General features: G+C 44.0%; 1 protein-coding gene across 1 annotated transcript in view; it reads right to left on the bottom strand.

The window, feature by feature from the left end:
• The window catches only part of FREM1 (FRAS1 related extracellular matrix 1), a 307,907-nt gene that overhangs the window by 110,267 nt on the left and 171,604 nt on the right, over positions 1-26,036 (bottom strand). Inside the window, 1 exon segment of the mRNA XM_030194282.1 lies at positions 19,198-19,612. Coding sequence (XP_030050142.1) covers positions 19,198-19,612 — 415 coding nt within the window.

The raw sequence follows: 26,036 nt of genomic DNA, 5'->3' as shown, positions 1-26,036 counted from the left end.
CCCTTTCCCTTTGACCCCCCTCCTCTTCCTCCCTCCCTCCTTCCCCCCTCCCCCTCTCCCTTTTCCTCCCCTGTGTAAGTTCCAGAAACCCCTCCCTGGACCCCCCCCTGCCACCTGTTCCCACCTGTCCGATTCTGCTCCTTCCCCGCTCGGCAATATCAAAACAGCATTGCAATGTTCATAACGAATATACATACAACCTCACCAAAGTTTCTCTAGAATTCTCCCCCATAACATTGAGCTTACGTCCAACTCACACCTGGAAGGATGTGCATGTTTCCATGGCGACTTGCGTGGTCCCGTGTCTGCACACATCTTTGTTTGCACAAGTTATTTGCATACTATTTAAAACAGAAGAAGCACATGTTTAAATGTGCAACGCAGGGCTGTTAACGTACAGCTTGCTACCTATGCCCCTTAGTGCCCTGGCATTTGCAAAAAAGGGGATGGAAGCCCTGTCTGCTTCAGTATCCCATGACCGCTGCTCAGCTCGCAGAGATAGCCAACAGCAGAGATCGCTAGCAGCACAGCATGGAACAGAACGGGAATGGCACGGCGCAGCCAGCGGCACGTGAGGGGCTGGCAGATTTCGGCCGAGCCAGCGCGCGCATGGTCACGTCATTGGGAGGCTGCTTGCCGGTCATTGTGCGTCACTGCCACTGCTGTGTGGTGTTGAGTGAGTCATTTGTGCCCCAGGGGAGAGTGAGAGATACCGGCGGAAGCCACCTCCTCCTCTTTCCCCCCGCCCCGCTGCCACTGAGCTAGCAGCTCTTACACGCACACCCACTTTCCCTCCCTCCTGTCCCCCTTCCTCCTAACCGTCTCCCCAATGTGGCTGTTAAAATCTCCGTTCCTGTCTCTCTGTGCCCCACAACAGCGTTGCCAACCCCCTTTCCAGCGAACAGCTGACCCCCTCTTTTCTCCGGCAGCCCTGCAGCCCTCCTGCGCCTGTCTGTCCTCCCCTCTCCCACTCGCGCTGTGCTGCAACTCCCCACATGGCTGCCTGAATCTTGTCCGTGTGTTTTGCTCATTCTCCTCCATTGTTTCGTTTCACAAAGCATGTTACTTCGTGACGTCACGTTTTGACATCATCACGATGGACGCGAGGGTGGGGCAAACACTCATGGGCAAATTTTGATCTACACCACCACAGATTTAGAACGTTGGGACTTGTGGAGGCTTCATTAGAACATTGGAGGTGCGTTTTATATAGAGAGGTATTTATAAATTATCTGGGAAATGGAACAAGTGAAGTGATTAAATTTGCAGATGACATAAAATTATTCAAAGTTGTCAAAACACATGCGGATTGTGGAAAATTGCAGGATAACCTTAGGAAACTGGAAGACTGGGCATCCAAATGGCAGGGTTGGAGATTATGGAGTCCTTTTACTAAGCTGTGGCAAAAAGTGTCCTGCAGTAGTGTGGGCACATGTTTTTGGCATGCGCCAGGCCAGTTTTTATCACATCTGGAAAAAAAGGCTTTTTTCAATGGGTCGGGAAAATTGAAACCAGCACGCACTTATTTACAGCCTGAGCTCTTAATGCCACCCATTGATCTAGTGGTAAGTACTCACACGTTACACGTGCAGTGATTGGTCAGCACGCACCAACTGTCGATTAAGGCCGGAAAAACTACGTGCAGTAGGAAATGAAAAAAATAATTTGTCCCGGCAGTATGGACGTGCACCAAATCTGAAATTACCGCCAGAGGGCACACTAGCCTTGTTTTGGAGCATGCTGCAAGTGCGTAGAGCCTGCCATGCCTTTGTAAAAAGGCCCCTAGGTGAAATAAGTTTCTTTATATGTCAGTGTTTGTAATGAGAATGTGGAGATGTTTCCTGATTTTCTTTTTGTTGTAACAAGTGTTAACTAGTGATATTCTGTTGAAAATTTAAAAATATAAAACATATAAGAACAGAAGAGTAGCCATACTGGGTCAGAACAATGGTCCATCTAGCCCAGTAGCCTATTTTCCAAACAGTGGCCAAGCCAGGTCACAAGTACCTGGCAAAAACCCAAATCACGGCAACACTCCATACTACAAATCCCAGGGCAAGCAGTTGCTTCCCGTGTCTGTCTTAATAACACACACTATGGACTTTTCCTCCAGGAATTTGTCCAAACCTCTTTAAAACCCTGATACGCTAACTGCTGTTACGACCCCCTCTGGCAAAGAGTTCCAGAGCTTAACTATTCGTTGAGTGAAAAAAAATATTTCCTCCTATTTGTTTTAAAAGTATTTCCACGTAACTTCCTAGAGTGTACCCTAGTCTTTCTACTTTTGGAACGAGTACAAAATCAATTTACTTCCACTCGTTCTATACCATTCAGGATTTTGTAGACCTCAATCATATCTTCCTTCATCTGTCTCTTTTCCAAGCTGAAGAGCCGTCTTCTTTGAACCTTTTCTAATTCTGCTATATGTTTTTTGAGATACGGAGACAAGACCTGAATGCAATACTCAAGGTGCAAATGCACCAGGGAGCAATACAAAGGCATTATAGTATTTTCGGTCTTATTCACCATCCCTTTCCTAATAATTCCTAGCAACCTGCTTGCTTTTTTGGCTGTCGCCACACACTGAGCAGAAGATTTCAGCGTATTATCTACAACGACACCCAGATCTTTTTCTTGAGTGCTGACCCCCAAGGTGGACCCTAGCATCAGGTAACTACAATTTGGATTATTCTTCCCAATGTGCATCACCTTGCATTTGTCCACATTAAATTTCATCTGCCATTTGGATGCCCAGTTTTCCTGCAATATTTCACAGTTTGCACGCGTTTTAACAACCTTGAATAGTTTTGTATCATCTGCAAGTTTGATCACCTCACTCATCGTTCCAATTTCCATATCATTTATAAATACGTAGAGAAATGACCATTTAAGCCTACCCTCTGTTTTATGTCCAATAGCCAATTCCTAATCCTCACCACAACCTTGCCTCCTATCCCATGACTCTTTAATTTTCTCTGGAGTATCTCATGAGGAACTTTATCAAAAGCTTTCTGAAAATCTAGATACACTTCATCAACTGGCTCACCTTTATCCACATGTTTAATCGTGCCATCAAAGAAATGAAGGAAATTGGTGAGGCAAGACTTCCCTTGGCTGAACCCATGCTGACTCTGTCTCATTAAACCATGTTTGTTTATGTGTTCCATAATTTTATTCTTTATAATAGTTTCCACTATTTTCCCCGGCACTGACTTCAGGCTTACTGGTCTATAATTTCCCGGATCACCCCTGGAACCCTTTTTAAAAATCAGCATTACATTGACCACCCTCTAATCTTCATGTACTTCAGATGATTTTAACGACAGGTTACAGAGCAGCAATTTCATGTTTGAATTCTTTTAGTACCCTGGGGTGTATGCCATCTTGTCCAGGTGATTTATCACTGTTTAATTTGTCAATTCGGCTCAATGCGTCTTCCAGGTTCACTAAGTTCCTCCGCATCATCACCCTTGAAAACCTTTTCTGGTACAGGTAGATCTCTTACATTCAAAGACCAAAGCAAAGAATTCATTCAATCTCTCTGCTATGACCTTGTCCTCCCTGAATGCCACTTATGCTCCTTCATGATCTAACAGTCCCACAGATTCCCTCACAGGCATTCTGCTTCTGATATAACCAGCTAGCCAGGAATATTCAGTGCTTTGTCAGCTAAGCTTAGCAGCCAAAGTGGACCGCCTAAATAGCAGTCCTATCTTTGGCCACTATAAACTTAACTGGCCAGCACTGAATATTAACTTGACTTAAGTTTAAGCCAGACCCCCAAAAAACAAACAGATATTCAATGTCGGTCACCATAGTTTGTGGGCCTTAGCTGGCCTCCCTCCTGCAGGCTGAATATCGGCCTGACAATCTTTTCCTTCAAACTATTAAGTCTTTGTTTCACCACAGCCAAGTCCTGCTTTTCTAAAATAGTGGTGATAGGGCCCTCTATCTGCTTTACAAACTCATGAAGCTGCAATGAGAAAGAACACTCTAAAGCTTCCAAACCTTCTCAAAGAGACTGAAAATTAAAATTATCAGGTCTCATCACTGCAGATCTAAAAGTGGAAGCTCTCTTATATGTCCTGCTTTTTTTGTAGGCTATTGTGCCACCAAAACAGTCTTCTGTCCAGTTCCATGCTCATCTGAACTGCTCCCACATGCACAACCCTCTCTGCTTCCTCCTATCAAGCATAAGACATGCTCTTGGCATGTTCTTCTCTATCGTTCCAGCTCCTGCACATGATCTCCTGGCATCTGCTGATGCCATCGGTCACAGTGGCAGTACTCACTCCTCAGGGTCAGAGTACTATTTAACCCAAGGTACGACAGAGAAACTCCTTCCACTGCTGCACCTCTTGGTGATTTATCGTCTGGAGGATCCAACATTGAAGAGGACCGAGAGACAAAAGAATCCGTCAGTTCTCTAATTGGTTTAGAAATACAGTCAACTGCATGAGCTTGCCTTTACAATTATGCCCAATGAAGGATCAAATAAGTAACACAAGTAATAATTAATGAGTAGAAGGCAAGCTTCCCAAGATCAGAGTTAGCAAGATTGCAGTTTAGATCACTCACCTTTTTTCAATCAAACAACATTTTAAATTGAAAGTAGAGGTTCATTGTTGTTCCCAGTCCCACCGCCATCTGAAATGTTTTTTCTCTGCCTCAGCATTTCATCACAGTGGGGCTTGCTTGCAGATGATATTACTTTCCAAGATCTCCACATTATTTTGAAGAAATTATTGGGGAGTGGAAGGCCAGGGGTTCAGTCATGAAGACACTGACTTCCTAGCAAAGGAAGGAGCTTGTGGAGGGGGAGTTGGTATATGAACCAGGTTCAAACAATTAAAGGGGGTTAGGGTTTCAAGCATAATAGCTAGGCAGCACAGTGTGGTGAATTCTATAAATGGTACCCAAAGTTAGGCAGCGCTGGGAGGATCCATGCTAAACTAATATTCTGCAAAGGGTGCTCTTCATGGAGTGCCTTGTACAGAATATTAGTTTAATGTGGATCTCTTGCCTAACTTTGAGTGCAGCACTTATGCCTGCTGAAACCTGGTGTCAATACTGGCATGCAAATAATGGCAGTTGGACGCATAAATGACCCTATTGTATAATATCATGCCTAACTTCTGGGAACACTCCTTGATCGACCCATGCCCCTCCCTTGTTCCATAGTCATGCCCCCTTCAGAGTTGCACACTACAAAATTTAGGTATACATTTTATAGAATAGGATGCAGGGCAGATCCACATGTAAACAAAATTGAGTGCTAATTAACATCAATTATTGATTTTTAATGGCCCGTTAACTAATTAGTCTGCATGCAGATCTGGGATCTGCGCCCAAATTTTGGCAACCTATATAGAATCCAGGGAAGTATGTCTTCATTTTTCTTAATTATCTTTTTCTCCTGTGTTCAGCTCCCTTAGTGCCTGGAATCCCTGTGGAATCTCCTAGGTTCAGCTGATGTGCCCACCTGCACATCTTTGAACTTCATTGCAGGAGAAAGATGGCTGCTCATGGAACATAGTAATATAGTAAATGACGGCAGATAAAGACCTGTACAATCCATCCAGTCTGCCCAACAAGATAAACTCATTTTACATGGTATGTGATAGTTTATAAGTATACTCTTGGAGTACAGAGTCATCATGGTTCTTGACCTTTTCAGGAAACTGTTGTTCTCCTCTATAGGTGACTGCCTCTCCTGCCCAGAAGTAAAGGCTGGAACAGACATCCTTCTTGGAATCTTCCACATCATAGTGTAACTACTGTGCTTTTTCTCACATGCTATGCCCCAAGGATCAAGTTACCCAGCTCCTGATCAGTGCACCTGAACTGATGGACCTTTAAATTGGCAGCCTGCTTTTTCCTGACCTTTTATACTGGTTTCACACCTATTTCTTAATATCCCGCACCTCTATGGATGTGGTACTCATTTTTCTGGTACTGGCCTATCAAATTTCAGCTTCCTAAAGCAGCAATTTTTCTAGAAGCAGGGCAAAAGAAATACTCACATATTTGCTGATCTCAGTATGGTGAGTTCCTGCTCATTAGACAAGCTGGAATTTTCAGCAGAGCATCACCAGAAGCTATCCCTAGAAGCTTTTGAAACTTAAGCCATAGTAGATATTGTAATGTTAAAATTAATTGATTGCCCTAGGAGTGTAATTCTATGCAAGCCAAATGAGTAGGGTGAAGGGGTAGGTGCTTCCAAAAGCCACAGGAAAGACAAAAAGGATCTTGTATATAACATTTATTTAAGATACACCAAAAAGACTTCACATAGCAGCTGTGTTTCGATGCATCAGCGCCTGCTTCAGGAGTCTACGACAGGGGCATAGCCAGACCTCGCAATGGGAGGGGGCCAGAACCCGAGGTGGGGGGGCACATATTGGTCTGCTGCCCCACCGTTGACCCCTGCCGCTCCCCACCCACTGCCTCAGCAAATACTAAAAGGAGTGTGCCAGATGTGAGGAGAAGACAGAGCAGGACAGGCAATGCAGCGGCTCCAGAGACCAGCGCCGGAAAACACTTCAGCTAGCAGGGGTTGGGGACCCCCACCAGCAAAACCAAGAGCCCAGAGAAAATTTGGTGGGGCCAAGGACCCCGTGGTCCCACGTACCTAAGTCCACTGGTCTATGAAACACATATAAATCAATTAATATCAAAACGTACATATTATAATGAGAATATATTAGAAAAAATTCACATATGACTAGTAATTTTATAACAGTGCTCTTATATGGTGTGTATTCTACAAAGAAAAGTAAATCTGGAAAAGTCACTGTTTATCTATGTGGTTAAGTAGCATGGAATCTTGCTACTTTTTGGGAATCTACCAGCTACTTGTGACCTGGACTGGTCACTGTTGGAAACAGGCTACTGTGCTAAATGGCCCTTTGGTCTGACCAAATAGGACAACTCTAATGTTTCTGATGTTTTTGATAAACCATCTCGAAACTCCATGAAGACAGAAATTAGTTAAATGTCCAATTAAATTAAAACCTGTGCAATAGGTGTTTTGAGGGGCATAGTTTGGGTAACACGGAGGTGATCTTGTGATGTACATGTATATTTTTTAAAATAACCAGGTATATGTATTGGGTACATGCATGCATTTACATCAACTTTGGAGCAGGTATAAATATGTGTGTTGGCATTTGCACTATTGGTGCTGGATCTAGGAGCTTATTTCATAAAGGCACAGAGGTGCCTATGTTGCATTTATAATAGTGAAAATCTTCTAGGCTGATTAAGAGGATCATCATATTTTAAGCTTCTTAATTGCCTCTGACTGCTTCAGCAGTGTAATCATCAGTGCAACCAGAGGCGTAGGAAGGGGGGGCGGTGGGGCGGTCCATCCCGGGTGCACGCCGCTGGGAGGTGTCGGCTACGCTGGTTCCCTGCTCTCTCTGCCCCGGAACAGGTTACTTCCTGTTCCGGGGCACAGAGAGCAGGGAACCAGCAGAGCCGACAAGGCTCCCAGCGACATGCACTCCAGGCGGAATGGCCCTCCCGCCCGCCTGCCCCATTTTCTATGGTAGTGGTAAGCGCTCCGGGGGGGGGGGGTGCAGTGGCGACCCGCCCCGGGTGTCAGCCGCCCTCGCTACGCCACTGAGTGCAACTTATCATATGAGGTTTTACTATTGATCTCTAAAAACAAAGGCAGCAAGTCTATTCATTGGCACCTCATTTTAGGTATACAATACTACTCAGATAGGGACACGATAGAACTACTGGAGTCAATCTGAATATTAAGTACAAACTTGCTCCAGTCTACCAATATCTTTATTGAAAAAATGTGCTCCAACACTAAGCACATATCATAGTTAAAAACAATAATAACAAAATAACAATCCTCACTCATTCACTCATACCCCATTCATTCAAAGTACCTGTCTAGTGACTTTTCATTTTGTATACTAATAGAATTTATATATACAAATACTCATAATAGTCTCCTTAATAAATATTTAAGCTTTTACATTCTACTACAATATCTGATTATTAATGTCTTCTTAAAGGTGTTGTCTCAACTGTTCACATGGACACTTGTTACTTCACAGTGTCAAAATAATCTCCATGGAGTTGTTGAAATAGTCTCTGACACAGTTCTCCATGTGAGTGAAACAACTTTCAATAATTCCCAGGTGCTTGATGAACGGAACGAGATTATCACTCCCACATTTGATGTTAGCTTGTTCCTTATATCAGCGTCGGTTCCCCTATGCAGGACCGCATTTCGCTCACTTCATCAGGAGGAACCACCACATCATCTACAACAACACAATCCTATTATCACTCCTCCCCTTCAAATACTAAATATTGAGTTTAACCATATTTGATTATAATACCTTCTTCATCTATATTCACCTACTTTAATCGATTCGAATCGGCTGCATGCCTGGAAGAAACTTCTCAGCACGGGAGCCAACAGTCGCGTCTCTGAAATCAATGGGGGAGTAAAAACGCCCTATTTAAATCTTCCCACAATGCTCTGCCCCACCTATTTTATTTAAAGGGCCATTCCCTCAAACCCATTCTACTTCCTGATTAAGGCCCGCAGGTGCCACTGTATCCCATGTATAAATATACCACTGTTCAACAGTTAGCAAACGAGTGCCAACATCACCCCCCCTACCACTACCAGGGGCGATCTGTGTCAAAACCACACATCTTAGTTGTTCAATAGTATGGTTATATTCATACCAATGAGCCACAATGGGATTCATCATTTTCTTCAGTCGTAAGTTGCTAACATGTTCTGCTAATCTGTTCTTTAATGGGCATTTGGTATGTCCTATATAGTAAAGCCCACAAGGGCATATAATACAGTAAACCACCTGAGAGCTGGTACAGTTAGTATTTTGTCGTAGTATAAATTCCTTATTACTATGGGGTATAGGAATCATCCCAGTATTTAGGGAGTAACAGCAGTATACACATTTCCCACAAGGGGAATGTCTGCCCTCCTCCATTAACCTTCTTGGTTTTTTCAACAACTCACCTAAATTTGCTTGACGCCTATAAGCTACCTTGGGGCGTTCCCTGAATTCAGGGTGTACTGAGAGCACGTGCCAATATTTATGTATGATTCCACCGATAGTGGATGCTTTTTGGGAAAATGGAATGACACATGCCAAAGCTTTTGAAGAAGGTCTTGACTTTGGTAACAATAACCACGGGCGGTGGGCATAGAGGGCTCTTTTATACGCATTTTTGAGGATCCCCATCGGGTAACCACGGGCTCTAAACCTTTCAATCATACTTTTAGCCTGTATCTTGAATTCCAAAGTAGAGGAACACAAGCGTCTTAAACGCAACAATTGCCCGGCCGGTATCCCTCTTTTTAAACCATGATGATGAAAGCTTTGATAGTGTAAGAGGGTATTACGGTCGGTGGGCTTGCGAAAAATGGTGGTTGTAAACCCTCCCTCATTAGTTCTACTTATTTTGATATCAAGAAATTCCAATTCATTCTGAGATATCCTAGAGGTGAATTTAATATTAGGGTCCATGGTGTTCAAACTCCCCAAGAAGACCCTCAATTCTGCGATAGAGCCCTGCCAAAATAATATCACATCATCGATGTAGCGTTTCCATGATATTATATACTTAGACCACTGAGACTCATACACATATCTTTTCTCAAATTGAATCATGTATAGGCATGCTAATGAGGGCGCTACACTCGCCCCCATAGCTACCCCTTTGACTTGTTTATAAAATCGTTCCTCAAATTCAAAATAATTGTGGCATACCACCCACGTCAATAATTGTTTCAACACCTCAATTTTTGATTGCGATATATGCAAGGTCTCAAATTGGTCACATGCTATCTGTATAGCACTATCTTGGGGGATATTTGTATATAAAGCCACTACATCCAATCCCACCATATAAAATTTCTTTTCTTTCAATTGAGGTTCCAAATATTCAAGTATTTGTATATAATGCATGGAATCCCTCACATACGAATCTGCTTTTTTGACCATGGGATTAAGCAAAATATCGATATATTTAGATAAGGGCTCCAACACTGAGTCCCTAGTGAATACTATTGGGCGGCCGGGTGGATCCGTGATAGATTTATGGATTTTCGGAACAAAATATATGTAAGGTATTCTAGGGCATGGGTGACACAAAAATTTTTGCTCCCCCTTTGTAAGAACGCCCTCCACGACTGCTGCATTCACATATTTCTCTATCTCAGATTGTAATATGTTCGTGGGGTCTGCATCCAACAGAGTATAATATTGAATCTGACTCAAGTGTCCCATTGCCTCTTGTTTGTACTTACCCCTATCCATAATTACCACGGATCCCCCTTTGTCCGCCCTTTGAACCACTATATCAGCATTGTTGGCTAATTCCTGAATCCCTCGGCGCTGCAACCCTGAGATATTACTCCAATCTTCCCCCCCACTGGTTTCCAATTTACCAACATCATGTAAAACCAGTTTCTGAAAAGCTTGGATCATGGGATCTACTGATCCGGGGGGAACCCACCTAGATTTATATCCCGTTCGAGGGAATATTGGGTCCTGTTGTATTTCCCCATGATTACCAAAATGTAAACGTAATCTTAATTCCCTAAAAAATCGATAAAGACCACGTCTGGTCTCAAACGCATCGTATCTATTAGAGGGTACAAATGATAAACCCTTAGTCAAGACCTCCTTCTGTGCTAAAGACAACGTGCCATTTGAAATATTGATAACATTGTTTATTTCTTGAGTGCCTTCTTGATCTTGGGTCCCTTGACTCCTCCCTTTACTTCGCCTGATATATTGACCCCCTGTTCCCCTATTCTTAAAAAAGAATCGGGCAAACCATCGGTCTGATCTTGCATCTTATGTGTATTCATATTTTCGGTTTTACTGCGTGTATGTACTTTTTCGTCGTCACCGGATGACTCACTGGATGACATTTTAAATTGCACTTTTCTGCCTCCTAATTTACCCTTACAAGTACGGCGTTTTTTATCCATCCAACTATACACGTAACCTTTGGTGTAATCATATTCATCTCTTCGAAACTTCGCTATTTTAATTGCTCTTTGATCATTAGTGTATTCTTCTATTTTTAAATTATGTTCCTTTAAATTTTTCTCAAATGTCAGTTTGTTTAAGAAGACATTAATAATCAGATATTGTAGTAGAATGTAAAAGCTTAAATATTTATTAAGGAGACTATTATGAGTATTTGTATATATAAATTCTATTAGTATACAAAATGAAAAGTCACTAGACAGGTACTTTGAATGAATGAGGTATGAGTGAATGAGTGAGGATTGTTATTTTGTTATTATTGTTTTTAACTATGATATGTGCTTAGTGTTGGAGCACATTTTTTCAATAAAGATATTGGTAGACTGGAGCAAGTTTGTACTTAACCTCATTTTAGGTGCCAGAAACTGTGCGTTAAGGGCCAATTCTAAAAAGAGATCCTATGTACTTCTCCCAAGCTTTCTTGTATTCAGATAAAGGAAAACATAGTGGCATAAGTGCACAGGAGTCCAGTCAAGCTCTGGAGTGAAGGGCATAGGATGAAGGTGAAAGGGGACAGACTCAGGAGAAGCCTAAGGAAATAATTCTTCAGGAAAGAGTGGTCAATTCATTGGAACAGCCTCCTGGTGGAGGTGGTGGAGATGAAAAATGTATCTGAATTCAAGAAACCTTGGGATAAGTATATAGGATCTCTAAGGCAGAGGAAGGGATATTAGATGCCATGAATGGGCAGACTTGATAGACCGTATGGAATTAACCTGCCTTCATGTTTCTAGGTTTCCCTCAGTTTCTGCATTTAATCCATGTAGGTACAGACTACCCAAAGTAAATATGCAAAACTGTTCTTGAAGGTTAAGTTGGTGAGCATGAGGCAATGGAGAGGGTTAAGTGACTTGCCCAAGGCCACGAGGAATATCAGTGAGATCTTCAGGCTATTGTAGATTGGAAAACAGAGGGTAGGGTAAAATGGCCATTTTTCTCAATGGAGGAGGGTGAATAGTGGAGTGAATAGGGATCTGTACTGGGACTGGTGCTAATTATAATATTTATAAATGATCTGGAAAATAGAATGAAGAGTGAGGTGATTAAATTTTCAGATGACACAAAACTATTCAGAGTTGTAAAAAAACATGCAGATTCTGAAAAATTGCATGAAGACCTTAGGAAACTGGAAGACTGGGCATCTAAATGGTAGATGAAATTTAATGTGGACAAATGCAAAGTGATGTACATTGGGAAGAATAATCCAAATCATAGTTACCTGATGCTAGGGTCCACCTTAGGAGTCAGCACTCAAGAAATAGATCTAGGTGTCATTGTTGACAATATGCTGACATCTTCTGCCCAGTGTGTGGGAACAGCCAAAAAAGCAAATACGATGCTAGGAATTATTATGAAAGGGATGGAAAATAAGACCATGAATATTATAATGCTTCTATATCGCTCCATGGTGTAACCTCACCTTGAGTATTGTGCTCAATTCTGGTTGCCATATCTCAAAAAGGATATAGCAGAATTAGAAAAGGTCCAGAGAAGAGCGACCAAAATGATAAAGGGGATGGAACTGCTCTCGTATGAGGAAAGGCTAAAAAGGTTAGGGCTCTTCAGCTTAGAAAAGAGATGGCTGAAGGGGGATATGATTGAGGTCTATAAAATCCTGAGTGGTATAGAATGGGTAGAAATTAATCGATTTTTCACTCTTTCAAAAAGTACAAAGACCAGGGGACACTCAATGACATTACATGGAAATACTTTTAAAACAAATAGGAGGAAATATTTTTTCACTCAAAGAATAATTAAGTTCTGGAACTCACTGCTGGACGATGTGGTGACAGCAGTCAGCTTATCTGGGTTGAAAAAAGGTTTGGACACGTTCCTGGAGGAAAAGTCCTTAGTCTGTTATTGAGCTGGACATGGGGGAAGCCACTGCTGCCCCAGGATTGGTAACATGAAATGTTGCTACTAATTGAGTTTCTGCCAGGTACTTGTGACGTGATTTGGCCACTGTTGGAAGCAGGATACTGGGCTAGATGGGACTATTGGTCTGACCCAGTTTGGCTATTCTTATGTTCACTAGGCTACTCCTCCACTCCACACTCTGAAATGCCTTATTTGGATGTTTTTCTTTGAAATGAAAATACTATCATCAGCTGCATGGAGTTGTGATAGGGGCATATTTAGCTCCCTCAATTGCTGCAGAATTTAGAAACAGCAGGCCATGTCCTTCCACCTTAGAACTGATGGAAACAGCTTTCTCTCCCCAGCAGAAACAGCTCTGCTACAGATAGCAGTTCCAAGTGGGCAAAGATGGGTTTCAGCTAGTGAAATGTCATCTTAACCAGGTGAACTCCATGTGCTGGAGATGGAAAGTAGAGGGTACTCTTATCTACATGAATAAAGAATCGACTGTCTAAACTATAAGGGCACATACACCTACTTTGCATGAATGTTTTTGACCAGACATAGATTTTTAGAAGAGCATAGCTTACACTCTAACTCACACAATAGCTGTTTGAAAATATAGGGTAGAATTAGAAGACCGCGGATATGTGGGCATCTATCTAGATAGGCACCCCACTGAAAACTGTCCTTCATATGAATTGATATCAAGAAACTCCAGTCTATGCCCTTGGTGAAAGTGACAGGAGAATGACGACAGAGTACAGGACTTAGAATTAAAAAGACTGAAAGACAAAATCCTGAGAATCTAGTTAATCTGTTTAATTACTTGGCTGACGAAGCAGCCCATTTCACTCATCCGAACAGCATTACTATGGCAGCACAAACCCTCTGTGATATTAGGTTACATGGCCATGCACCAAGACGCTCAAAGTGACATGACGAGAAACCCCAAGAGGATAACAAAAATCAAACTGGTGTCACACTGTGTTCCTTTTTCTCTCCAGCTTGGATCAGGAGCCTCAGCACTGCTACACAACAGCTGCCATCTATGGAAATGAGATATTGCTGAAAACTTCCCCACAGCAAAACAAAGCCAGTGAAGACCCTGAGCATTTACAACCAAACTTTTGTACTTTATCACCCTGATCATCCTACCTACCCATTTTCTCTCTCTTTTCCACTTACTTGTTTCCTTTAATCTTCTATTTTTGACTCTACCTTAGACAAAGCCCAGATCTGCTAAGCTATCCAGTTCAAAGAAGAAGATTTCAGGCTAGTCCTGGATTTCGTACCGGGGCGTAGCCAGACACCCAATTTTGAGTGGGCCTGGGCCCAAGATGGGTGGGCAGAAGAACTCCGCCTTGTCCCACAAGTGATTTGGTCTCTCTCTCTCTCTCTCTCTCTCTCTCTCTCTCTCTCTCTCTCTCTCTCTCTCTCTCTCTCGCCTGCATGCCATATGGTCTCTCAAACGTCCCCCCCTCCTCCCCTGCATATCTTTTAAATAGCAGATTTTCACTGGCAGCAAGCAGCAAGTAATACACACTGCTCATGTGGGCCCCACAGCCTTTCCTCTGATGCAACTTCCTGTTTCCGCATAAGCAGGAATACCTCAGAGGGTAGGCTGTAGCGCCGGTGCGAACAGTATGTATCAGTCACTGCTCACTGCAGGCGAAGATCTGGCTGGTGGGGCTTGGGGATCCCTGCCAGCCACATCATAGGTGTACTGCTATTGGGTGGGCCTGAGCCCAAAGTGGGTGGGCCTTGGCCCACCCGAGCCCACCCTTGGCTAAGCCACTGTTTCGGACAAATGCCATCTTATTAAAAAAAAAAAAAGTTATTTAAAGTTTCACACAAAATACAAACAGCTGCTCAGTGACAAGTATAGCAAACATAACATAGCATTTGAAGGCAATAATCCCAGGATTGACAATGATATCTCAATATATTATGAGACTTGCAGCACTGAATTCAATGGGAAGAAACAGGAATTACAAGTACTGGGAATTAAGCTCAAAACCAAGACAGGCCAAAAAGTCTCCTCCTTGTATTTGGGTAACTTAGAATCTCTAAGAGTACTTTCCAGAATATGTCAAGTGGTGTAGCTATATGGGGCCACGAGGGCCTGGGCCCCCGTAGATTTGGCCCTGGACCCCCCTGCCGACGACCTTCTCAACCCCCCCTCACGCCGCCAACCCTCCCCCACCGCCACCATTCGCTACCTTTGCTGGCATGGGTCAAAGTTGTTAGTGGCGGTGGCGGCAGTGACGGCAGGGGGGTCGGCGGCACCGGGGGGGGGCTAAAATGTGCCCCCTCATCTCGTGCTCTGGACCCCCCTCCCGCCGAAGTCTGGCTACGCCCCTGGTAGTTGTGCAGAATGTCAGCACTTTCATGGGTAAGTATCCACTTACATGTGTAAGTGGAAGCAAAGTGGCTAAGCACTATTCTGTAAGGGTGTGGGTAAGTGGCATAGCATGCAAATACTACTACTACTACTGCTATTTAGCATTTCTATAGCGCTACAAGGCGTACGCAGCGCTGCACAAACATAGAATACAAGGGGCTGTTCACATGGGTGGAGCATGGGAGGGGCATGGGCGGAGCTGCCACTTACACAAGCAACAAACAGTATAATGGGGCCCTGGTAAGCCCAATACAGGCTTACCGCTCGCTAAAAGGAAGTACCGCTGGGCTACCTGGTGGTAATTGGGCAGTGCCGCACGCTGCCCTGTTACTGCCGGGTTAGCACGGGAGCTCTTACCGCCACCTCAATGTGTGGTGGTAAGGTCTCCACACCCCCCCCCCCCCAAAGTGGCCGTGTGGCAAGTAAAGCACTTGCCACGCAGCCATTTCCTGAAGAAAAGAAAGACCTACCTTTTAACCGCTGTTGTAAAAGGGGGCCTAGGTGAGTGTCAAAAATACGCACCGACGCCAGCACAGGCCCCCTTTTGCTGCAGCTTGGTAAAAGGGGCCCAATGTGAATTCCATGGGTCATTCCTATATTTAGGTGTCCGCAGTTACCCCAGGCCTATAGTTAGTGTAATTGCTAGTCCCTAAATTTTAGGCATGCCGATGCCAGGTGATGCTAGTATTCTATAACAGAATTTGGACACCCAGAAGCTGTATGAGAATTGGGGTGATTTTTGTGCTTGTTTTTAATATAGAAGCAAACATTGATTTTTATCAAAAAATTTTCTGAAGTGTATTTTAACATAATTATTTTCAGTAATGACCTTGTATCATATGTGCTTTCCAGTGTTTGATATTAAATGGCCAAAAAGCAATATAATTATGGTTTATCATTCACTATCAACAAGACCAATATGCAAAGATGATCGCATACAATTTCATTATAGTCCCATGGATTTTATACAGGTTGCCCAGATCCACACACAAATTAATTAATTAATGAGTCGTTAACCATCAATAATAGGTGTTAATTGGCATTTATTTAGGTTTATGCACAGATCTGCCCTGCGCTCTATTCTATAACATACATACCTCAATTTTATAGCAGGCAACTCAAAAGGGGGCGTGGCCATGGGAGGGGCATGGGCAGATCAAGGGGTGCGCCCAGAAGTTAGGCACGATAATATAGAATAGGGTCATTTACATGCCCATTGCCATTAGTTGCACACCAGGATTTACACCAGGTTTCAGCAGGTGTAAGTGCAGTTGCCCAAAGTTAAACGTGAGATCTGCGCTGAGCTAGTGTTCTATAAGGGGTGTGTACTCTTTGCAGAATACTATCTTAGCGTCGATCTTCCCAGCACCTATCTAGAATCCCCCCCCAATATTATTTATTATCAGTACTGTTTTCATCTGAAATTTGTATGTTTTAAGTGGGATTTATGCTTTTTTATGTTCCTCACCAGCATGGCTTTTAGTTGTTTTTTTAAAATTTCAATTGCATTATGAAGCAATAGATATATATGTATTAATTTTATTTAGTTCTATTTTATTTTTAGAAACTATATCCTGGTGCATGGCATTTGCTGAAATGTGGCCTTATCGGCTTTGTGTTTATCCAGTAAATCATTGTGTGCCATACTGGTGTCTCATTATCTCCATCTGCTCATCATCTGTTTTTCCTGGATTTTTTGTAGCAGGGCCATCCTATTGATCACCACGTTTAGAGACCTGCTGCACATTCATTCCCAAGTTCAACCACAGAGTTCATGCCAGTTGCAGTCAAACAGCCAAAAATGCCTAAACCAGAGCCCTTAAAGCCAATGGCGACAACCATCCACTCACTCTGTATCTGGACTAACTTACCGCAAATCTTGTAACAGTTCCACATATCTTATTTAGGGCCTTGTTTACTAAGCCACGCTAACTGTTTAGGTGCCCACAATCAGGGGCGTAGCCAGACTTCGGCGGGAGGGGGGTCCAGAGCCCAAGGTGAGGAGGCACATTTTAGCCCCTCCCAGCGCCGACGACCCCTCCCCCGCCATTGCCGACTCCCCCGCTGCCGCCACCACAACCACCAACAACTTTGACCCCCCTCCTGCCGATGACCCTCCCCCGCCACCGCTGTCACCGTGGGCTACCTTTGCTGGTGAGGGGCCCCAATCCCCGCCAGCCGAGGTCCTCTTCTTCCTGCGCAAGGCCTTGCTCTGTATCTGACATCTTGCAAGGCTTCGTTCTGTTTCTGTGAGCCTGACGTCCTGCACGTACAATGTGCAGGACGTCAGAAACAGAACAAAGCCTTGCGTGGAAAGAAGAGGACCTCGGCTGGCGGGGATTGGGGTCCCCCGCCAGCAAAGTTAGCCCACGGTGGCGGTGGGGGAGGGTCGGCGGCGGGAGGGGGGTCAAGAGGGTTGGTGGCAGGGGGGTCCGGGGCCAAATCTATGGGGGCCCAGGCCCCCGTGGCCCCACGTACCTACGCCACTGCCCACAATATTCATATGGGTGCCTACATAGCACGCGATAATAACGCTAGCGCACCTTAGTAAACAGGGCCCTTAATTTTATATATAATCTTCATTCAATTTAGCCACCCTTTTACTTATCCCAATGCTTCTGCTTTTTTTTAAACTGCACTTGCCCCCATTCCCACCACTTGGCTGCCTTTTAAGGTGTTTCATTTATATTGTGCCAATGCTATGCTATTTGAATTTTCTAATGGATCACAGGCAGAGATAGCCAAGGGAAATGGGAATGGGACTTGATATACCACCTTTCTATAGATTTTGCAACTACATTCAAAGCAGTTTACATAGTATATACAGGTATTTATTTGTAACTGGGGCAATGGAGGATTATGTGATCAAAGTCTGCTGCACTAATCACTAGGCTACTCCTCCACAGACAGGATGTGGCCCAGGAAAGGCCCAGGCAGAGCTGAGCAGAGGCAGCCTGTTTCAATTGCTGTCTTGGGTGGTGACCAGCGCATGCTTTGAGGATCAGGGAAAGAGAGATACTGGGCCACATTGGGATAGGAGGAAGGTGCGGGGTTGGAGAGACAATGGACCTGCAGGCAAGGAGAAGAGTGGCAGGTGGCCAAGAAAGGGAGGGATGCCCAATTTCCAGTGAGGGAGGAGGGTTCACCAGCATAGGTGTCCCTGGGCACTCTGCGAGCTTGCTCAATGGTAGCTACACCCCTGCATGGGTGTGTCATAGGCAAGGCTAAGATTTGCACGTTGCTTACAGAATACTGGAAGTTATGTGCTTAAATGCTGCATTAAGGTGTGCCTATTTACACCAGTCATAGATGTGGTGTAAATGTCTGTGCCTACATTTAAGCTCACCAATGCTGGCCTACACTAGCATTCTATAAAAACACTTAAGCGAATAAGCGTTCTCGTAGAACAGGCTCAAATATGGTACCTAAATGTTGGCATCCTATTATGGAATTGCCTACTTTATGCTTACATTTGGTCATTTTTCTATCATTACGCTGTTAACAAAGTCAATTATGCCAGGCTATATCTGTTGTACACTACCTTGGGTGAACCTCTTCATAAAGGCAGTTCATAAATCCCAATAAATAAACAAGTAGCCCATTTAACAGTACAAAAAATTGCAACACCGAGGGAACAAAATATTTAAAAAACAGAACTCAGAGACATACACAGGGAAGTTCAGATCCTTGATTCGCATTTTTCAGAGCAATCTTTCAGCTATTAAATAAAGCGCCATTGCTCAAAAGAAGCCCTGTTTGTTTTCTTTTCTTTCTTTCTTATTGCAAATCAGATCAAAAGTCTGAGCTGCAGAACCCAGGGCTTTTATTAGTTACCCTGGAACATTCTGAGGTTGTTCAACAGAAAAGCAAACTTGCCTGAATGGTGAACACCACTGGCTCCACCTGCTCCTTTCCATCCACAGTGAAGCCTTGGTTACTGCTGTCCGAAGCAGTAAAGGTGAACCTGTCAATCTGGGCATCTCCGCCTTCATGTTTGTAGGCCATATCCATGCTGTCCACATCTTGCTGGGTGAAGCTATGCTGAAGGAGCATGGATCCTCTCCTGTACAGCTGGCCATGCTGTGGGACCTGGACTAGGAGGAAGGTGAGGTTCTGAGGTGGCGTGTCTGAGTCAGAAAGCTGAAGAACATCAGGAGAGATGAATGCCATGGCACCTTGTACCAACCGCAGCCCCCTGTTCCTGGAAACGTCCGGTAAGTCTTCATTGGTGCTCTCCAGAGTGATTTCAAAGGTTCCGTGTTTGCTCCTCAGACCATTGCTGACAAAGAATCTAGCAAAGAGAGGCAAGGCAGCCTTCAGCATGTGTTCTGGTTTCCCATCTACAGAAATGAAATAACACACACCTTTACTCAAGGGTTCTCCATGGTGTGGCTCTCAAACACAAGTCAAGAGCTGATTTTCCTGAGGTATCAGTCTGTCTTGAATAAGCTAAAACAGTGGTTCCCAAACCTGGTCCTGGAGTCACCCCAGCCAGTCAGGTTTTCAGGATATCTACAATGAACATTCATGAGAGATTTGCCTGCACTGCCTGCACCAGGGGTGTAGCCAGACCTCAATGTTTGGGGGGGTCCGGAGCTCGAAAATGGGGACACACAGTTTGGCCCACCTCCCTGCCGCAACCCCACATACCTTGGCTGGCAGGGGTCCCCAACCCCCGCCAGCTGAAGCCTTTCTCCTGCTTCCTCTCACATCGCATGCATGCTCGGTTTTAGTGAAACTGAGAATGCGCAAAGTGTCACTCATGCTCAGTTTCACTAAAACCGAGCATAAATGCGAAGTGAGAGGAAGCAGGGCAGGTAATGTGCAGAGAACAGTGCTGGAGACAGGCTTTAGTAGGCAGGGGTTGGGGATCCATGCCAGCCAAACCAGAGGCCCCGGATCCAATTTGGGGTGAGGCATGCCTCCCATAGCTATGCCACTTGGCCTCCATTGCATACAAATCTCTCTCATGAATATTTATTGTGGATATCCTGAAAACCTGACTGGCTGGGATGCCTCAAGGGCCAGGTTTGGGAACTACTGGGCTAAAATCATAACATCAATGCTATCAAGTGAGCGGAAACCTGTAGAGCTGACAACTTACTCAGTTCCAAGGACTCTTTTTGGTCAGTCCTGGTTTTTAGCTTACCTCCCAAAGTGGCATACTTATGAAACCTATTTTGGGCCCCCCAAAAGATATTGTAGTACATAGGCTTTCAAAAAGGGAGTAATGCACTTAGTGCTGGACCAAGGGGTTGTGACACCCTGAGTCAACATTTTGCTCTAGTGCCCCACACCTACTGTCTGCATTGGTGCCTCCCCTCTCCTCCTCTTTTTTTATTGGTAACCCCCTCCTCCCCGCCCCACCAGCATTAACTCTACTTGCTTTTTTACAGCCAGGATATGAATGTCTAAAACTGAAGAATCTCCATATGGCAAGGAGGCATGGTCTGGGTGTGTTTTGGGCAGAACAAGTGGGCCCAAAATATAGACATCTATTCCTCATTCCAGTTTAAGTACATATGGGTATTGAGATTTATACCTGCTCCTTGAGATGTCTAAGAAGCTCTTTAAGGCTTAGCATTTACCAAACCTTAACTGCAAAGGGTAAGGAGCATAAGTGGAAATCCTGTGTAGGGGGTTTCCCTTATATCTACCCTGCATTTACCACATAGCCATGGAGATATATGCCTGGCCCGATAGCGCAGATCCACCCAGTCTAGCTGACCTGGAATTTAACAAAGCCCGGGTACAACCTGGAAACCACAAACACACCTGTGGTGGCAAACCCCTTTTCCCTCTTGCCTGAGCTCCCTCTGATCTCAAACCTACCTTACAGATCTTATTCTCACCTCTCAATCTCTGATGAAAAGTCCCTTCTCCTGATCCCCCTCCTTCTGTTCCACCCCAAGCCTGATGATAAATCCTAACCCCCAAAAAGCATACAACCCATCATAACTCTCCTGACGGGGCACCCTGTGTGTACCCTCCAATCATAACACTCCTGTTGGGCCATCCCACCCTAAAATGCATATCCCCCCCAGCATATGGGTGACCCTCCCAAAATGCATACCCCCACCCAATTGTAACCCTCCTAATATGCCACCTCTCTTCACCTGGGCAGCAACTCCTCAATAGTAGACAGCCCTATAGCTTGGCCCTTTCCCTCTCCCTTAACACCCTAGGATTTACCTGGGGATATTCGTGGTGGTTCAGAGTGGTGAGACAAGTGATCCTCCATTGTTCCCATACCAGGTGAGCCCAGTCTTCAAAATGGCACTGATGACCCCCTAGTGTTAGTACAGCAAGATTACTAGTAGGAGTCATTGGTACAATTCTGAAGCAAGTTCAGCCAGAATGGGAGCGGAGGGGGATGACATCTGTCTTGCCACATTGGATCACTGAGGATACCCCCCAAGTAAGTCCCAGGGAAGTCAGGAAGGAGGACTGGGCCACAGGGATGCCTATTGTTCAGGGGTTGCTGCTTGAGTGGGAGGGTTATGATTGGCGGAAAGGGGGGCTATGCATTTTGGAAGAAGGTTCATAAGGAGGGATATCACTGAGAAGTATATATTTTGAGGGGCTGCCCCATCAGGAGTGTTATCATCTTGGGTGGATAAGTATTTTGGGGACTGTCCTGTCAAGAGGGTTATGATTTTGGATGTATGCATTTCGGAGGGGGTGGCCCATCAGCAGTAGAACTGTAGAGAGCCACATCTATATATCAGCACTTGGCCCCTTGGCTACATGTTAAGCTGTATTGTAGAAAAGCATTAGCATCATGTCCATGTTATTTGAATGTTCTAATGCATGCTTATTATGTATATTATTAGTACATAAGTACATGAGTACATAAGTATTGCCATACTGGGAAAGACCAAAGGTCCATCAAGCCCAGCATCTGTTTCCAACAGTGGCCAATCCAGCCAGGTCACAAATACCTGGCAAGATCCCAAAAAAGTACAAAACATTTTATACTGCTTATCCCAGAAATAGTGGATTTTCCCCAAGTCCATTTAATAATGGTCTATGGACTTTTCCTTTAGGAAGCTGTCCAAACCTTTTTAAAACTCTGCTAAGCTAACCACCTTTACCACATTCTCTGGCAACGAATTCCAGAGTTTAATTACACGTTGAGTGAAGAAGGTTTTTCTCCGATTTGTTTTAAATTTACTACATTGTAGCTTCATCGCATGCCCCCTAGTCCCAGCATTTTTGGAAAGCGTAAACAGACGCTTCACATCTACCCATTCAACTCCACTCATTATTTTATAGACCTCTATCATATCTCCTCTCAGCCGCCTTTTCTCCAAGCTGAAGAGCCCTAGCTGCTTTAGCCTTTCCTCATAGGGAAGTCGTCCCATCCTCTTTATGATTTTCGTCGCCCTTCTCTGCACCTTTTCTAATTCCACTATATCTTTTTTTACATGTGGCGACCAAAATTGAACACAATATTCGAGGTGCGGGCGCACCATGGAGCGATACAAAGGCATTATAACGTCCTCATTTTTGTTTTCCATTCCTTTCCGTGATTTAATGACTTTGAATAAGTTTGTGTCATCAGCAAATTTAATTACCTCACTAGTTACTCCCATCTCTAGGTCATTTATAAATATGTTAAAAAGTAGCGGTCCCAGCACAGACCCCTGGGGAACCCCACTAACTACCCTTCTCCATTGAGAATACTGACCATTTAACCCTACTCTCTGTTTTCTATCTTTTAACCAGTTTTTAATCCACAATAGAATACCACCTCCTATTCCCATGACTCTCCAATTTCCTCTGGAGTCTTTCATGAGGTACTTTGTCAAACACCTTCTGAAAATCCAGATACACAATATTAACTGGCTCACCTTTATCCACATGTTTGTTCACCCCTTCAAAGAAATGTAGTAGATTGTGGTGAGGCAAGATTTCCCTTCACTAAATCCATGTTGATTTTCAGGCTTATTTTTGAAAGAGAAGGGCACCCATCTTTCGACACAAATCGGAAGATGGGCGTCCTTCTCCCAGGGTTACCCAAATCTGCATAATTGAAAGCCAATTTTGGGCGTCCTCAACTGCTTTTTGTCGCGGGGATGACCAAAGTTCACAGGGGCATGTTGGAAACTTAGAGAAGGCGGGACTGGGGCGAACCTAACACATGGGTGTCCTCGACCGATAATGGAAAAAAGAAGGGCGTCCCTGATGAGCACTTGGGCCACTTTACTTGGCCCATTTTTTTTATGACCAAGCCTCAAAAAGGTGCCTGAACTGACCAGATGACCACCAAAGGGAATCGAGGATGACCTCCCCTTACTCCCCCAGTGGTCACCAACCCCCTTCCACCCTAAAAAAAACTATTTAAATATTTTTTGCCAGCCTCTATGCCAGCCTCAAATGTCATACCCAGCTCCATCACAGCAGTACGCAGGTCCCTGGAGCAGTTTTAGTGGGTACTGCAGTGCACTTCAGGCAGGCGGACCCAGGCCCATCCCCCCCTCTACCTGTTACACTTGTGGTGGTAAATGTGAGCCCTTCAAAACCCAGCTGAAACCCACTGTACCCACTAGGTTTTGGGAGGGTTTTGGGGGGCTCAGCACACAAGGTAAGGGAGCTATGCACCTGGGAGCAATTTCTGAAGTCCACTGCAGTGTCCCCTAGGGTGCCCGGTTGGTGTCCTGGCATGTCAGAGGGACCAGTGCACTACAATGCTGGCTCCTCCCATGACCAAATGGCTTGGATTTGGTCGTTGCTGAGATGAGCATCTTCGGTTTCCATTATGGCCGAAAATCGGGGACGACCATCTCTAAGGACAACCATCTCTAAGGTCGACCTAAATTTTGCGAGTTGGACGTCCCCAACCGTATTATTGAAACGAAAGATGGACACCCATTTTGTTTCGATAATACGGGTTTCCCCGCCCCTTCGCCAGGATGTCCTGCGAGGACGTCCTCAGGAAAACATGGGCGCCCCTTTCGATTATGCCCCTCTTTGTCTCATTAATCCATGCTTTTGAATATGCTCTGTAATTTTGTTCTTAATAATAGTCTCTACCATTTTGCCTGGCACTGACGTCAGACTCACTGGTCTATAATTTCCCGGATCTCCTCTAGAACCTTTTTCAAAAAAATGGCGTTATATTGGCCACCCTCCAATCTTCCGGTACCACACTCGATTTTAAGGATAAATTACATATTACTAACAATAGCTCCGAAAGCTCATTTTTCAGTTCTATCAGTACTCTGGGATGAATACCATCTGGTCCAGGAGATTTGCTACTCTTCAGTTTGTAGAACTGCCCTGTTACATCCACCAGGTTTACAGAGAATTCATTAAGTTTCTCTGACTCGTCAGCTTCGAATACCATTTCTGGCACCGGTATACCCCCAAATGTTCCTTGGTGAAGACCGAAGCAAAGAATTCATTTAATCTCTCCGCTACAGCTTTGTCTTCCCTGATCGCCCCTTTTACTCCTCGGTCATCTAGCGGTCCAACCGATTCTTTTGCCGGCTTCCTGCTTTTAATATACCTAAAAACTTTTTACTGTGTGTTTTTGCCTCCAACACAATTGTCCCTCTTAGCCTTCCTTATCAGCGCTTTGCATTTGACTTGACATTCCTTATGCTGTTTCTTATTATTTTCAGTTGATTACTTCTTCCATTTTCTGAAGGATTTTCTTTTAGCTGTAATAGCTTCCTTCACCTCACTTTTTAACCACGCCAGCTGTCATTTGGTCTTCCGTCCTCCTTTTTTAATACACGGAATAGATTTGGCCTGGGCTTCCAGGATGGTGTTTTTGAACAGCATCCACGCCTGATGTAAATTTTTGACCCTTGCAGTCGCTCCTCTATGTTACCAGCTCCTTTTCTAAAATACTAGTAGAACTGTAGAGAGCCACATCTATATATCAGCACTTGGCCCCTTGGCTACATGTTAAGCTGTATTGTAGAAAAGCATTAGCATCATATCTATGTTATTTGAATGTTCTAATGCATGCTTATTATGTATATTATAAGTATTATGCCAACATTGTATCATATCTCTGTTATTTGAATTTCAGTGCTGTTAAATGTGTATATTTTGATACTGTTTCATTGTAGTCCTATTAATAGGTTTTTAATTTGCTGTTTTCAAATTTACCTCATTTATTGTATTTATGTTTGGTCATTTTACTATTGTTATGCTGTTAACAAAATTGTAAGTTTTATGTTAAACTGTACCTGACCGACAAAGTGCTGACTCTGCCTCTGGAATGCCTCCCAAGTAGCCGTTTTTCATTTAGGCACTAATCACTCATTTTCAACAGCACTAACCAGTTAAACACCACTGAAAATTAGCAGATAACCTCAAACAAGCAATTGAACTGGTCAGCGGCCGTTTCTGTCTGATTAAATTCTTTTGAATATCAACCAGAGTATAAACATCTGCAAGTCGAAAAGACATATTTGAACAGAATAACCAAAATAAACCTCTCCTTTCCCCACAAACATTATTCACCTTAAAACTTCTACAGACAATAGGAAAGCAGTTAATAAATCCCAATAAATAAATAAGTTAATAAATAAATAAGAAAATAAATAAATAATCTGTCTTGAATCAGCTTATCTGAGATGGTTGCTCCTAAACACCTGGGCCCTAGGCATGGGCCTAGTTTGCCTATGCCTTACTTCTGCTTTTCCTGGGTGCCCTAAGAGAATCCTTGGAAACTTTTAGGAAAGTTTTGATGCAAAACC

The sequence above is a fragment of the Microcaecilia unicolor genome, chromosome 2 (assembly GCF_901765095.1).
Source record: "Microcaecilia unicolor chromosome 2, aMicUni1.1, whole genome shotgun sequence".
Taxonomy (NCBI): Eukaryota; Metazoa; Chordata; class Amphibia; order Gymnophiona; family Siphonopidae; genus Microcaecilia; species Microcaecilia unicolor.
The sequence above is the reverse complement of the archived record's forward strand: the minus strand, read 5'-3'. Positions and strand labels throughout refer to the sequence as shown.